General features: G+C 42.7%; 1 protein-coding gene across 1 annotated transcript in view; it reads left to right on the forward strand.

The window, feature by feature from the left end:
- The window catches only part of ADGRG4 (adhesion G protein-coupled receptor G4), a 169,842-nt gene extending 158,279 nt beyond the window's left edge, over positions 1-11,563 (forward strand). Inside the window, exons 20-23 of the mRNA XM_058291365.2 lie at positions 2,071-2,351; positions 7,704-7,805; positions 8,728-8,895; positions 11,294-11,563. Coding sequence (XP_058147348.1) covers positions 2,071-2,351; positions 7,704-7,805; positions 8,728-8,895; positions 11,294-11,421 — 679 coding nt within the window. The 3' untranslated portion in view covers positions 11,422-11,563. The remainder of the gene's footprint in view (positions 1-2,070; positions 2,352-7,703; positions 7,806-8,727; positions 8,896-11,293) is intronic.
- Positions 11,564-12,630: the final 1,067 nt, after the last annotated feature.

Here is a 12,630-nt window from a genome sequence, read left to right on the forward strand (position 1 = left end):
GTGGAGTGGAATAAAATGTAAGAGGTCCTACTCCCAAGACTCCTGCATCTTTTATACTGAGATGACAGTTTCCAGAGGGTTAAAATTATATTGCCCTGTCCTACTGATGCCTTCTAATTAAAATTCCATATTATCCTTTCTTTCCTTTCTTCCTTCCTTCCTTCACATCTCCTCCTCGTCCTCCCTCTTTGCCTGGTTTGTGATATGAAGAGTCCCCAGTGTCTATCTAATGGTGATTTTTCTTCAAAAAGTAAAAGCAGAACAAAACCATCTCCCCTCCACCACCACCCCAACCAAAAAAACATTTCATATGTGAATGGGTTAATGAGAGACAGACTGCTCAAACAATTCTTTTTGAAGAGGTAATACATGCACATGGCACAAAATCAAAAGTGCAAGAGTAGAGGATGATAGAACCCCTCCGCCAATCTCTAGCTACCCACTTTCTCTCCCCAGAGGCAACTCCTGTCACCAAATTCTTGGGTATCCTTCCAGAGATGGTCTATGATTATACAATGAAATTCATGTCGATATTCTTTTGCTCATTGTATTACCTAAAGGGTGGCTATACACTGTTTGGCACCTTGCTCACTTCACTTAACAATATATCTTGGAGAAGATTCTCTTTCCAAACATATAGAGCTGTTCCATTTTAAGAGTGTTCTATAGCCTCATTCAAGGCTAAAGATGATATGCAGGGAACCCTAACTATTAGACTCTATTAGGGAAATTAAATTCATTTTTTTCACTTCTTCCCAACACTCCCTGTTCTAGTTTGCTAGGCTGCTGAAAGCAGTATACCAGAAATGGATTGTCTTTTACAATGGGGATTTATTAGCTTACAAGCTTACAGTTCTGAGGCCCAAATGTCCAAATCAAGGCATCACCGAGACAATACCTTCCTCCTGAAGACTGGCTGCCAGCAATCCTGGTCTCCTCTGTCACATGACAAGGCACATGGCAACATCTGCTGGTCACTCCCTTCTCTTCCACCTGTCATTGCTTCCAGCTTCCTGCTTCCATGGCTTTATCTTTTTTCCTTTGTCTGAATTTCATTCTCTTATAAAGGACTCCAGTAAGAGGATTAGGACCCACCCTGAATGATGTGGAGCGCATATTAACTTAAGATCCTACTTACAATGAGTCCACAACCACACAAATGGATTAATGTTAAGAACATACTTTTCTGGGGTCCATACAGTTTCAAATCATCATGCTCCCATGCAAACTCACACATACAGGAAAGCCCCCACACCAACAGGAACAACATGGCCCAAAGGGATTTCTTGGTTCCAGAAAAGAGATCTCAGCTAAGTTGATACATAGTTAAACTAGTCATGTTTGCCTCTATTAAAAGATCAGAGGTAGCACCTCCAGTTATTGAAAATGCTATTAAATGAAATATCTGTTCATATGAACCACTGCATATTTCTTCTTTAATAGATGATGATAGAGCTATTAATCAATCCATTGACCAGTGTTGCCCTTTGCAGTTCAAATCTGTAGCTGTGCTGGGAGGTTTTAAGTATATATCATATTTAAAGCAATACAACTAGAGCTGCCCTCTTTTGGTTGCATTTTCATTAACTCTGATAATCTCATCAATGTTTGATATAGCATTCGCAAAAGCCATTCATTGCTCATGTCCTTTTACTGTGATATTTATTATGCAAAGCAGAATTTATTCTGCAAATAAAAGCTCAGGTGTAAGGTGAGGTGGGGGGGTGCCACTTTGGGGGAAAATATATAATTTGTTTTTCTGTTGCTAAGGAAGAGAATAGTCTCCTAGGGAACTGAACTGAGAACTTTCTACATAGGTAGGGCAGAAATATCCTTAAGGATTTCTGACTTGACAAGGGAAAGAACCCTGGACTAGGGCTCAGGCCGATGGGGCTCTAGTCTCAGCTATGACCCCAGCGGGGGTGAGTGAACTCAAGCGAACACATCTTTTTGGGTCTGGGTGTCCTCAGGTGAAATAAAACTGACTAGATGATCTTTGCAGGGTCACTGAAAAATGTGCATTTATGTTTCTCTACCTCACAATGTACTTCTCTTCTTTGTCTCTTACAGTTGTTGGATTAAAGACGATTCTATCTTTTACATCTCAGTTGCAGCTTATTTTTGCCTCATATTTCTCATGAATCTCTCCATGTTCTGCACTGTTCTTGCTCAACTCAATTCCATGAAATTCCAAAGTCAGAAGACTCGTCGAAAAATGATTCTGCATGACCTCAAAGGCACAACAAGCCTGACATTCTTACTTGGCCTCACCTGGGGGTTTGCCTTTTTTGCCTGGGGACCCGTGAGAATCCTGTTCTTGTATCTTTTTGCCATTTTTAATACCTTGCAAGGTAACTGCTACTTCTTTACCTTTCCCATGGCTAGCTAGACCACTACCCAAAACTTTCTTTTTGCTTTTGAAAATAATCTCACATATTGGAGACTCAAAGGAGGGAAAAATACTTCAAGAGGCCCAATGAGTTGACAGGCAGCCATTGGATACATTAGTTAGATGTTGGGGCTTCATTAAATTAATTCATAGCTTACTCTCTCTTACCCAGGGATATAGGGAGAAACCTAGATAGCTAACACAACTCCAGCTAGTTGGCAGTGTCTATTGGAAACCTTGATTGGCACCACTTCTTACAGCATTCATTGCATCAAAACATTGTGCTTTTAAATGTACAGATTAACGCTTGTGTTGGCACAACCCAGCTGAACAGAGTAATTACTGGAAGGAAAATCATTAAAGTTTTGACCCCACAGACTCTGACTGCATCAGATATCTTAATATTGTAGAAAGAGCCAGGCTAGGAAATTAAAGAGTGATGGAGGAATGAAGGTGAAGAGCAAACCTCAGTGGGTCTAGTCTTGGCTTTGCTACTAACCGACCTTGAGAAAGTCACCACAACTGATTGAATAAGATTATCCTGAGCTTCCCAAGGACTCTATAGCTCTTTAATTTTCTTCCTAATTAAGAAATAAATGATCAATGAAGTGAGTAAATGGTACACCAAAGATGGCATGAGATGTAAAAGCTTCTGGAGTCTGGCTAATATACTTCTGAGTAATTGTTGATATTCATTTTTAGCTGATTTTGCTTATTTAAAAATATTGGGGGAGGCCAACATGGCTCAAGCAGTTGAGCACCTGCCTCCAACATGGGAGGGCCCAGGTTCAGTTCCTGGTGCCTCCCAAAGAAGACAAACAAACAACAAGCAGATATTGAGCAAAAACAATGAGCAGACAACAAGAAAAAAACAACAAGCAAAAACAATGACAGACAATGAGCAAAAACAAATGAGCAGAGAGCGAATGTGGCTCAAGCAGTAGAGTGCCCACTTCCCACATGGGAGGTCCCAGGTTTGGTTCCCAGTGCCTGCTAAAGAAGAAACAAACAGACAACGAGCAAATAGATGAGGGATTCGTTGCAGTGGGCGGGGAATATTGGGGGAAAGGGCATGCAGAATGATTTAGAAAGGCTCTAAATTCCACCTCATCCTCTTATCCCCAAGTTTGGGCCAGTCTTTTTGGGCTATGGGGCAAGCTGTTAGTCAGCTTGGGCAGTCCATGGAGTCAGGGTTGCCCTTACTGCTCTTCACAATGTATTCATTCAACAAACCCTTTAACCAAAGTGCAGTCCGCTGGTGGTCCCAAGGTATACTGTAGCAATAAAGATTTTCTATGGTCAAATAAGTTTGGGAAATGTTGCAAGCTATATTCCCTGATTTTTTGGAATGGCAGAATATACCTGTGCAGAGTAAAAGCTCTGAGAAATTCTGCTCGGGAAAAAAAAATTTTTTTTAATTTTTTTCTAATCAAGTATTTGAAAAAAGGCAGAACACTTTGTTGTTGCATTTGTTAACTCTGAGGAACCTTAGGAAATGTGGATTGATATGCATTTATTATACGCCAGCCACTTGTGAAGTGCTGGGCAGGGGGCGGTGCACAATCTAGTATGAGGCATAGTTTTTGCCATCATGTTTTATGAATCAAGAAACCATCTTATTTTAGACCAATCAAGTGGACCAACTGAAACTTTCAGTCCCAACCAGATTCTGCCAACTTGACTAGATTGTATAAAGACACAAAATGAGTTGTTCTTCTCCCTGGTGCCATTTTTATTGTCCCTCTGGCAATAGGGATGGAATTTTTAGGAGCTCTTCACACCACTCTCAGTTGGTTCTCTTTGAAGCTACCAGCACCAAGCGGTTGTACCCAAGATTGCTGACTGAGGCTCGCGTAATGGTTCGACACTTTTCTTCTCAACAGAATTAACTACCTAGCTTACACTGAGATGCCGTGGTCTCAGTAGCATGATGGTCCAACCTCAAGAACTAACCTTGGTGTAGAATGTTCTACAGAAATGGATCAAGAACCAAGAGACTGTGCAGATTTTTCTTCCTCAACAATGGGTCCAGTCTTCTCTTTTACTCAGTAGTTCTGAGGAGAAAGATGTTCATCCTGTGAAAAGAAGAGCAAAAGAGAAAGCTGACAACAGAACAATAAAACAAAGCAGTTTAGGGCTTAAACAAGAAGGAAAGGGGTCTTTTCAAAACAGCAAATGTGCTCCTTTCCTACAGTGGAAGGGGATAATAGTGTAAAATAGGTAGCCTACATGGGTAGAAGCAAGAAGAATTCAACTGGAGCTCTGTTGAGAACTAAAACCATAGTCCTGTAGATCCAACATTGCCAGAGTCAAACTGTCTGTCAAATATGTTCTATGTCAATCAAGCACCAAGTGATCGTAGCCCTGCCTACAAGATAGGATTTGTCATCTTGTGGAGAGGGTGTTTTCGGAGCCCTGAATTTTAGACACAAACACACGCACACACCAAATGACCTCAGAACAAGAATACAAAGAAACAAGTCAACAAATTAGCCATTTAAAAGACAGAGGGCAAGTTCCCAGTTCTGGCTAGAGAGCTTTGCCCTGTGGTCAGGTCCAGGGGGAAAAAGAATGCTTACAATAAGCCATTTGTGAAGGAGAGATGCACAAATAAAAATGCAGGTGACAAAAACCTGACATCTTCCCTCATGCCTATGTTCTAGTGAGTAAGCAGATCAATCCATTACTGGAAAGAGAAAGAAGTACTGTCAGGCAGAGAGGGAGAACCGGCAGGCAGCTCATTGGAATTCACAGAATAACCTTTAAGTTGAAGAACTAACTAAACTCCATGCAGGAAATCAGACCAGTAATAGGTGCTTGATGTCACCATTGCCCCTTGCTTGTGCTGAAGCTGGAGGAGTTTTGCTTGCTCTGAGACTGAAGTTTGTGCTCATTGGGTTGCTACATTGCCTTCCAGGTGGCTGCTGCTCAGAAAAAGAGTGAATTCAGCTGAATTTGTCACCCCAGTTGTCTGGTTACAAATGGAGATGAATCCCTTGGGGGAGTTAGGGAGACGTATCATTCCATTAAAGCCTCCAGACTTGCTGCCTCCCATCTTGAATCAGAAAACCTCAGGGCTGATGCCCAGGGAGTTGAGAGGACCTTCCATCAAACTGCCCATCCATGCTGGGAAGTCATTTGCCTCTGCCTGAAACTTTTCGGGGACAGACAACTCACCATCCCATAAAGGAGAGCATTATACTTCTAATTCGCTCTGATTTTATACTTGTCCTTACCTGAAATTGTACAGTGCGGTGGTTAGGACCTTGGGCCCTGCAATCAGGCTGACCTACATTCAATCCTTCTGCTGCCAGCTTAATGTTAGCTGTGTGAACTGGGTCAAGTTTACTAGACTTCTTATCTGTAATCTGTAAAAATGAAACTAATAGCACAATGCCTATTCTATAGCCATTGCTTAGGAAACACTAACTGGGGTTTGTACATGGTTGCTCTGTAGCTTCCTGCCATTGCTCCTAGTTCTAACCTGGAAACCACACAGAACAAGCCTAATTTCTTCTTTCAGATCTGTAACTATAGCTACCATCTCCCCTCACTCTATATTCCCCACTCCAAGGTTTCTCTCATCCAGATAAAACAGCCCAGTTCCTCCAGCCTTTCCTCACATCCATCGCCATCATTGCTTTCCTTTTCTGGAATACTTCAGTTGGTCATCCTGCTCTGGAAATGCCACTTCCCCAGCTGAACTCAGTGCTGGTGGAGGTATGGTCAAACTAGAGCAGAATGGCAGGAGACTCTACTCCTGTCTCAGTCAAGATTCCTCACTGCCACAAATGCCCTACCTAAAATTAGCTTTGGGAGCATTTACTATTGACTTGTGCTCAGCTTGCAATGAGTTAAGACCCCTCTGATCCATCACTAATTATTAACCGTTAGCATAACTGGCCAGGGTAGAGTCAAGCTAAACTCTGTACAGAGAACAAAGGTTTCCAAATGACACTTGAGCCAAAATAAATATTTTGAGTGCTGTGAGGGCATTGCTAAAGTTGCAGAAGGCTGTGGGAGATTATGCATCAAGTGTCTTCAGTCAACATTTACTGAACTGGCATACAGTACTGGAGGCAAAGGGAAAAGTGATATGAAGATGAAAGAAAGTATACCTCAGCCCTCAAACGACTTGACAGCTAAGTGGAGAGATGGACTATACATGAAGAACATGGCAAATGTTATAAGAAATAAGGTATATGGGAGTTCAGAAACAGGGAAGATGAATTCCAATTTGAGGCATCTGGAAAGGCTTTGTGGATAAAATAACTATGGGCATGGACCTTAAGTTTAAGTCAGGATATTGACAGGAGTTACTTCTGCCCCCAACTTTAGGAAATTCAATTGGCCCTCCAGGGCATTTGCAATCAGGGTCATCCTGAATCCTACCTTTATCCTCCAAAAAGATATTTTAGAGGGTGGGACTGAGAAATGTCCAGTATTGCTGATAGATACCTTCAGCACCTCCCTCCTGCTTATAGGACAAAATCAGGGCTGGCAGCGGAACTTTAGGACACCAACTACATGGTTTCCACAAAGTTAAATTGTGCCAAAGGGTAGGCATATTAGTTACTGCTGCCTAACAAATCACTCTCAAAATGTTAAAGCAACATTTATTAGCTCATATAGTTCCTTAGGGTCAGAAATTCAGGAGCAAATTGGCTGGGTGATTCTGGTTCAGAGTCTCTCATGAAGTTGCAGTCAAACTCTTGATCAGGGCTGCAGTCATCTGAAGGTTTGCCTGGGGCCAGAGGATCTGCTTCCCAAGGTGGTGCAACTCATGCCTGTGGAGTGGACACCTCAGTTCCCCATCAGGTGGGCCTCTTCACAGGACTGTCAGAGTATCCTTAAGACATAATGCTTGGCTTCCCCCAGAATGAATGACCCAAAAGAAAGAGAGAAACAGAGCCAGAGACCAAGATGAAATCTGCAATGCCTTTTATAACCTAATCTTGGAAGTGACATGCCATCATTTCTGCCATATTCTATTGGTAGAGTGTGGGAGGTGACTACACTAGGATATGAATGTTGGGATGTGGAGTCATGGACCATAGCAGACCTCATCTCTTATGCTTTATGATAGACAGCAACCCAGAGAGAAAACTGTGGTTGATGTGAAGTCTTGATACAGACCTTCTTGCCATCACTGCCTTTGGGAGGGAGGTTTCTTATGATGTCAGAAAATTAGTAATGGTCCTGGGCGGTTCCTTGAAAGTAGTTATCTATGGTGGCAAGAGCACACTTGAGTCTAGACATTGTTGAGAGCTGGTGAAAGAAGCTGAAAAAGACTGACCTTTTTCTCCTGGCTTAGGATTCCTCATTTTTGTGTTTCACTGTGTGATGAAGGAGAGTGTGCGGGAGCAGTGGCAGGTACACCTCTGTTGGAGGCGGTTTCAACCAGATAACTCTTCTGGTAAGATGCCAGTTTAGGTAATGTTTTGAATTTTACTTTTTTTTTTTTTTTTACAAAACCGAGCAAATTAACTTGTCTCCTAACTTTAGTTCATACTGCAGCAACATTAAATGGAGCTGTTTCTACATCATGAAAATGATTTATAGTTTTGTGCTGAGATGAATGAAGGCAAGTGAAGAATGTGACTTGGGCCATATTTTAACCTACGGAAGCATCTCTTTTGTCCCAGATTCCTTGGATTGCCTGTCCTGACTGTCACTTCAGTCTCAGTTCAATTAAAATAACATTGACTGAGTGCCCACTGTGTGCCAGGCACTGGGTCCCAGGTCTCTCTCACCCACAGTCAACAGTGGGTTGAGTGGATGTGGGAAGTGAGGAGTGGTGGTAGAGGTGGAGAGAACTTATCAGCATTCCTGGCCCTGTAGGCTGCTGGGGTGACTGATGCACTTTGCAGAGTGTGAATTATAGTGGACTCTGAGGTTGCCTCTTAAAACTGGTGCTTGCCTGGAGAATATGTCCAGTTCCAGCAAAGTGATTTTCTTTGTACCAAAAGGCTCTTCCATCCAATTCAGACAGCTTCTCTCAGTCCCTATACAAAACCCAGTTTACTTCCTCTAGGGAAGTCAGTGCCTGAAATCTAAGGTTCTATAAGGAACATGGAGAGCCCCCTCCTTTACACTGGGCATGCCAGTAATTTGAAGACCCTTGTGGCATGCTCTAGGGAAAGTGGGCATCCTTGGGGAGTTGGCTCTTTCTGTACCACACATTATAGTGCAAAGTTACTTCTCACAGCTTCATAGAAAAGCTGACTCTTCAAGGTACCCAGAATGAACACTAATGCATTAGCTTTATATATTTAAAGAGGGTTCATTTTAAGTGTACAGTTTAGTGAGTTTTAAACCTTTTTTTGGTGTCATTCCAGATGGTGGCAGCAGGTGTGGACTAAATGTTGGGTATAAACAAGAGAGACTGAATAAAACCTTTGAACACAAGTTGTTGACACCGTCCCTCACGTCAACTGCAACTAGTTCCACTTTCAAATCTTTAGGTTCTGCACAAGGCACTTCTTCAGATATAAGCTTCCCAAATGGTGAGAAAAAAGGCTGTTACCTACACTTATATTTCAGAGATATTGTATTAATGTGGGACCATGTACTTGGTTTGGGATAATACTTTCCCCCTCAGAACTAAAGGTCTATATGCATGCATATACTTGGGCTCATTCTTCGCTGAGGTGGGTATGGAAGCACCTAGTGAAATTAGTGTGTATAAATTCAATGGAGTATTCATACCAATGGAGAAGAGAAGAGACTGGAGGCTAAAAAGTATTCATGAGTAATTAAAAATATTTGCCTCAGATTGTTAAAACGCAAAGGAACTTGGACCTTATCTTGTCCAATCCACTCATTTTACAGATGAGCAACCTTAGATGGGAAAAGGCCAACTACTATGGACAGTCACTCAGCCCATCAATAGGAGAACTGGGGCCAGAACTCAAGTCTCCTGGCTCTCCAGAATGCTCTCTGAGTTACACATCATTCTTACATGCTCACCTTCTTTCATAGGAAGCTATATTTCTAGGTACAGAGAGAGATTTTGAGGTGGGACTAAAGTGTTGGGAGGGGGGAAGCTGATGTGGCTCAAGCGATTGGGCTCTCATCTACCATATGGGAGGTCCAGGGCTCAATTCCTGGGGCCTCCTAGTGAAGGCAAGCTGGCCTGAGTGGAGAGCTGGCCTGCATGGAGCGCTGGCCCATGCAGGAGTGCTGGCCTGTGTGGAGAGCTGGTGCAGTAAGATGATGCAACAAAAAGAGGTGAAGAGGAGAGAAAATAAGAGATGCAGCAGACCGGGGAGCCGAGGTGGCACAAGCAATTGAACGTCTCTCTCCCACTCTGGAAGGTTCCAGGATTGGTTCCCAGTGTCACCTAAAGAGAAGACAAGCAGACATAGAAGAACACACAGCGAATGGACAGAGAGAGCAGACAGCGAGTGCAAAACAGTTGGGGGGGTGGAATAAATTTTTTAAAAAAGTGTTGGGAGGGAAAGGATAAGGAAAAGGGTGGTCTAAAGGTCCAAAGTAGAGAGAGGCACAGTGAGCAAGAACTTTGAGTTGATATTGTGATGACTCTGTGTTGTGGGCCTCCAGTTGTCTGATGGTGCTGTGGCTTTTGGTTGCCCCTCTTAAAGACCAAAATAGCTCCTGGCTGTAGTCATTCTCCCACCTTCTCAGTGTTGGTGGTCAGTCTGCTTCATCCACTTTATTTTTCACTATGTTGGCTCAAAGCAACAGTTCTATGTTCCAAGAGCTGCAGCCAATCTGGAAGCAGTGTGGCGGGCAAACAAAGCACCAAACTTAGAGCCAGAAGGCTTTGGCACAAGTCCAGCTCTGTCACTAACTCTATGACCTTGGGCATATCACTTCCCGGCTCAGAGCTACAGTCTCTGTACCTACAATGTGAAGGGGCTAGGCAGGATGATCTCCAAAGTGCCTACAAGCTTCAGGACTGTGTGAGGCAACATTGTTTTCCAGCTTAGGCTGATGGACTGGTACATGGAGTCCCAGTCTGCAACTCTGTATTAGAACGTTAGTGGTACACATGGAAACACCCCCTGGTCACAAGAGTCCATCACACTCTGGCCATCTAACTTGAAGATATGTTCTGCTAGAGGTACTGGGGAGCCAGGGTATGAGTGGTGGAAGCTCCTAAGTAGTAGATGGCTGTGGGTGTTTAGGAAATATCATTTTTGCAAAAAGCTTAGTTAGTATTGACTCCCCTGCTGCCTCCAGTGTATATTGTTTCACTAGCAAATATCTGCCCCAAAGGTGTACATAGTGCTCTATGTAGAGCAAATGCCATGTCCAGGAGGTTGATGTTGTACCAGACAATAGATCTGGAGAGCCAAAGGGCCTCATGCCTGCATTGAGGGGCTCATCAGTTGGGACAGTAACTCAGCCAGTGAAAGTAGCCAGTAAGTTAGCCCAGCCTCTTGGTCTGCAGGTTATAAAAATGCCATCTGCTGACTGCCATCAAACTTATTGCAGTCAGAGCTCAATTACATTAGCCCAGAGTGAAAAACAGTGCCCCCTGTGCCACTAGGTACTCTCAGGCTTGAGAAGCAGCAAACCTTCAGAGCAGGAACATCAGATTCACAGGGGACACAGATGGGTGTATGTGTGAGTTCTCATTTCTTGTTGTCTCTTCCTGGAGGCTTTGAAGGTTTGTACATGAACATCTTCTCCTGGGTTCAGGTCTTTATGTTCTTCTACCTGTCATTCACGTTGCGGGATGAACCTATACATCGGTTATGGCCGCAACACTGCTGTCAGGTTGAATTAATTCACCCCGAATTTGTATTTAACTATCCAAGGAAGGTACCGCAACCTTCACTTCCTTTCTCATTTCATTATTCATTCCTAATTTGATAAACATTTCTTATGCTCCTACTAGGTGCCGAGCCCCTGATGTCTTTCTTTTCTTTGATGCAGATGACTTTGATGAAGATCCCTACTACTTTTCTCCCTTGGGTTGTGACGTGGTGCCTAACTGTGTGAGAAGTATATTACCTGTGGAAATCAAAATGAATTCCATTCACCAACAAAGGTTTCTTCAATAAATCTTGACAGAGACACCCATCCTCCCAGTTTGGGGGAAATTAAAAATTTGTGAAGTAGCCTATTCCAATTTCCTATTTTAAGTATTATTTTGGAAGGGGCATAATGAGACAGCATTTAGTGAATATTAAACTCAGGATAATTCTCCTATTTGTTGTTAGAGGGCTTTTTTTTTCCTTTTTAAGATAAAATTTTGGTAACATTATGGTATATTAGGGGAGAAATATCTACAGCATTAGAGATTTTGCTTTTCCAAAACTGGGAGTGTTCACATCCTAAAAGAAAAAAATCAAGACTAAGTCCTTACTGTGCTTGGAATCAAGAAATTTCACATGGCCAATGTGGCAGGACACCCAACTGACCTATGCCCACGAAGGAAATAGGAAGAGCTACAAGGCCATACCTTTTGGGAAAAATAAAAACTAAGCTCTGCCCTGTTGGCCTCTCATGACAAAGCACTTGAAATTCACATTATTCAAGTCACTCCTTTGACTGAAGCCCCTTATTAAAATGTAAACATGTTTTGTGAGAAGGATGGCCCATCAATCCACAGACACTCATAAATTCCTTAGTGAGGATTAATTTCTCAGCCAAGACAGTCCCTCAGGGAACAACAGCAAGCAGGGTCCTGAGGAATGTAAGGGAACAGGAAATGTCTGAAGCTGATGGTTCTTCCTACGAAGGAAAGGACAAGTGAGGGAAAGCAGAACAGTGGGGGAATGGAGGCAAGAAGGGTCCCCCAAAGGCAACAGAGTGAGCACTGAAGATGAATTTCGCCTACTTTAAGCTCTGTGGCTAAGCATGGTGGGAAGTCATCATAATGCTCTCCCAAATGCTGCTACTGAGGCTTCCTGGATTGGCAGGCTGCTCACATTTGGCCTCAGGTAGAGACAAATAAAGAGATGAACATTCTGGAGGATACACAAGCAACTGTTTTGAGTGGTTGCCTTCAGGAAAGGGAACTGGGTATCTGGGGACAAAGGAGCAAGAGAATTTTGCTTTTCATCCTATACCTTTTTGTATTGTTTTTGGAATCTTGTACTGAGAGAATATATTACTACTTCAAGCAATAAATAAATGAATACATAACTAAAGACAATCAGACCCTTTCAATGAAAAGGAAAGATAATATACCTGGGTTTTAATACCATAAATCAAGGTTCGCCTTATTCATGTGAACATGTATGGTGCAGTGGGTTGTGGAGACAGCA

Source organism: Dasypus novemcinctus, chromosome X (assembly GCF_030445035.2).
Source record: "Dasypus novemcinctus isolate mDasNov1 chromosome X, mDasNov1.1.hap2, whole genome shotgun sequence".
NCBI lineage: Eukaryota > Metazoa > Chordata > Mammalia > Cingulata > Dasypodidae > Dasypus > Dasypus novemcinctus.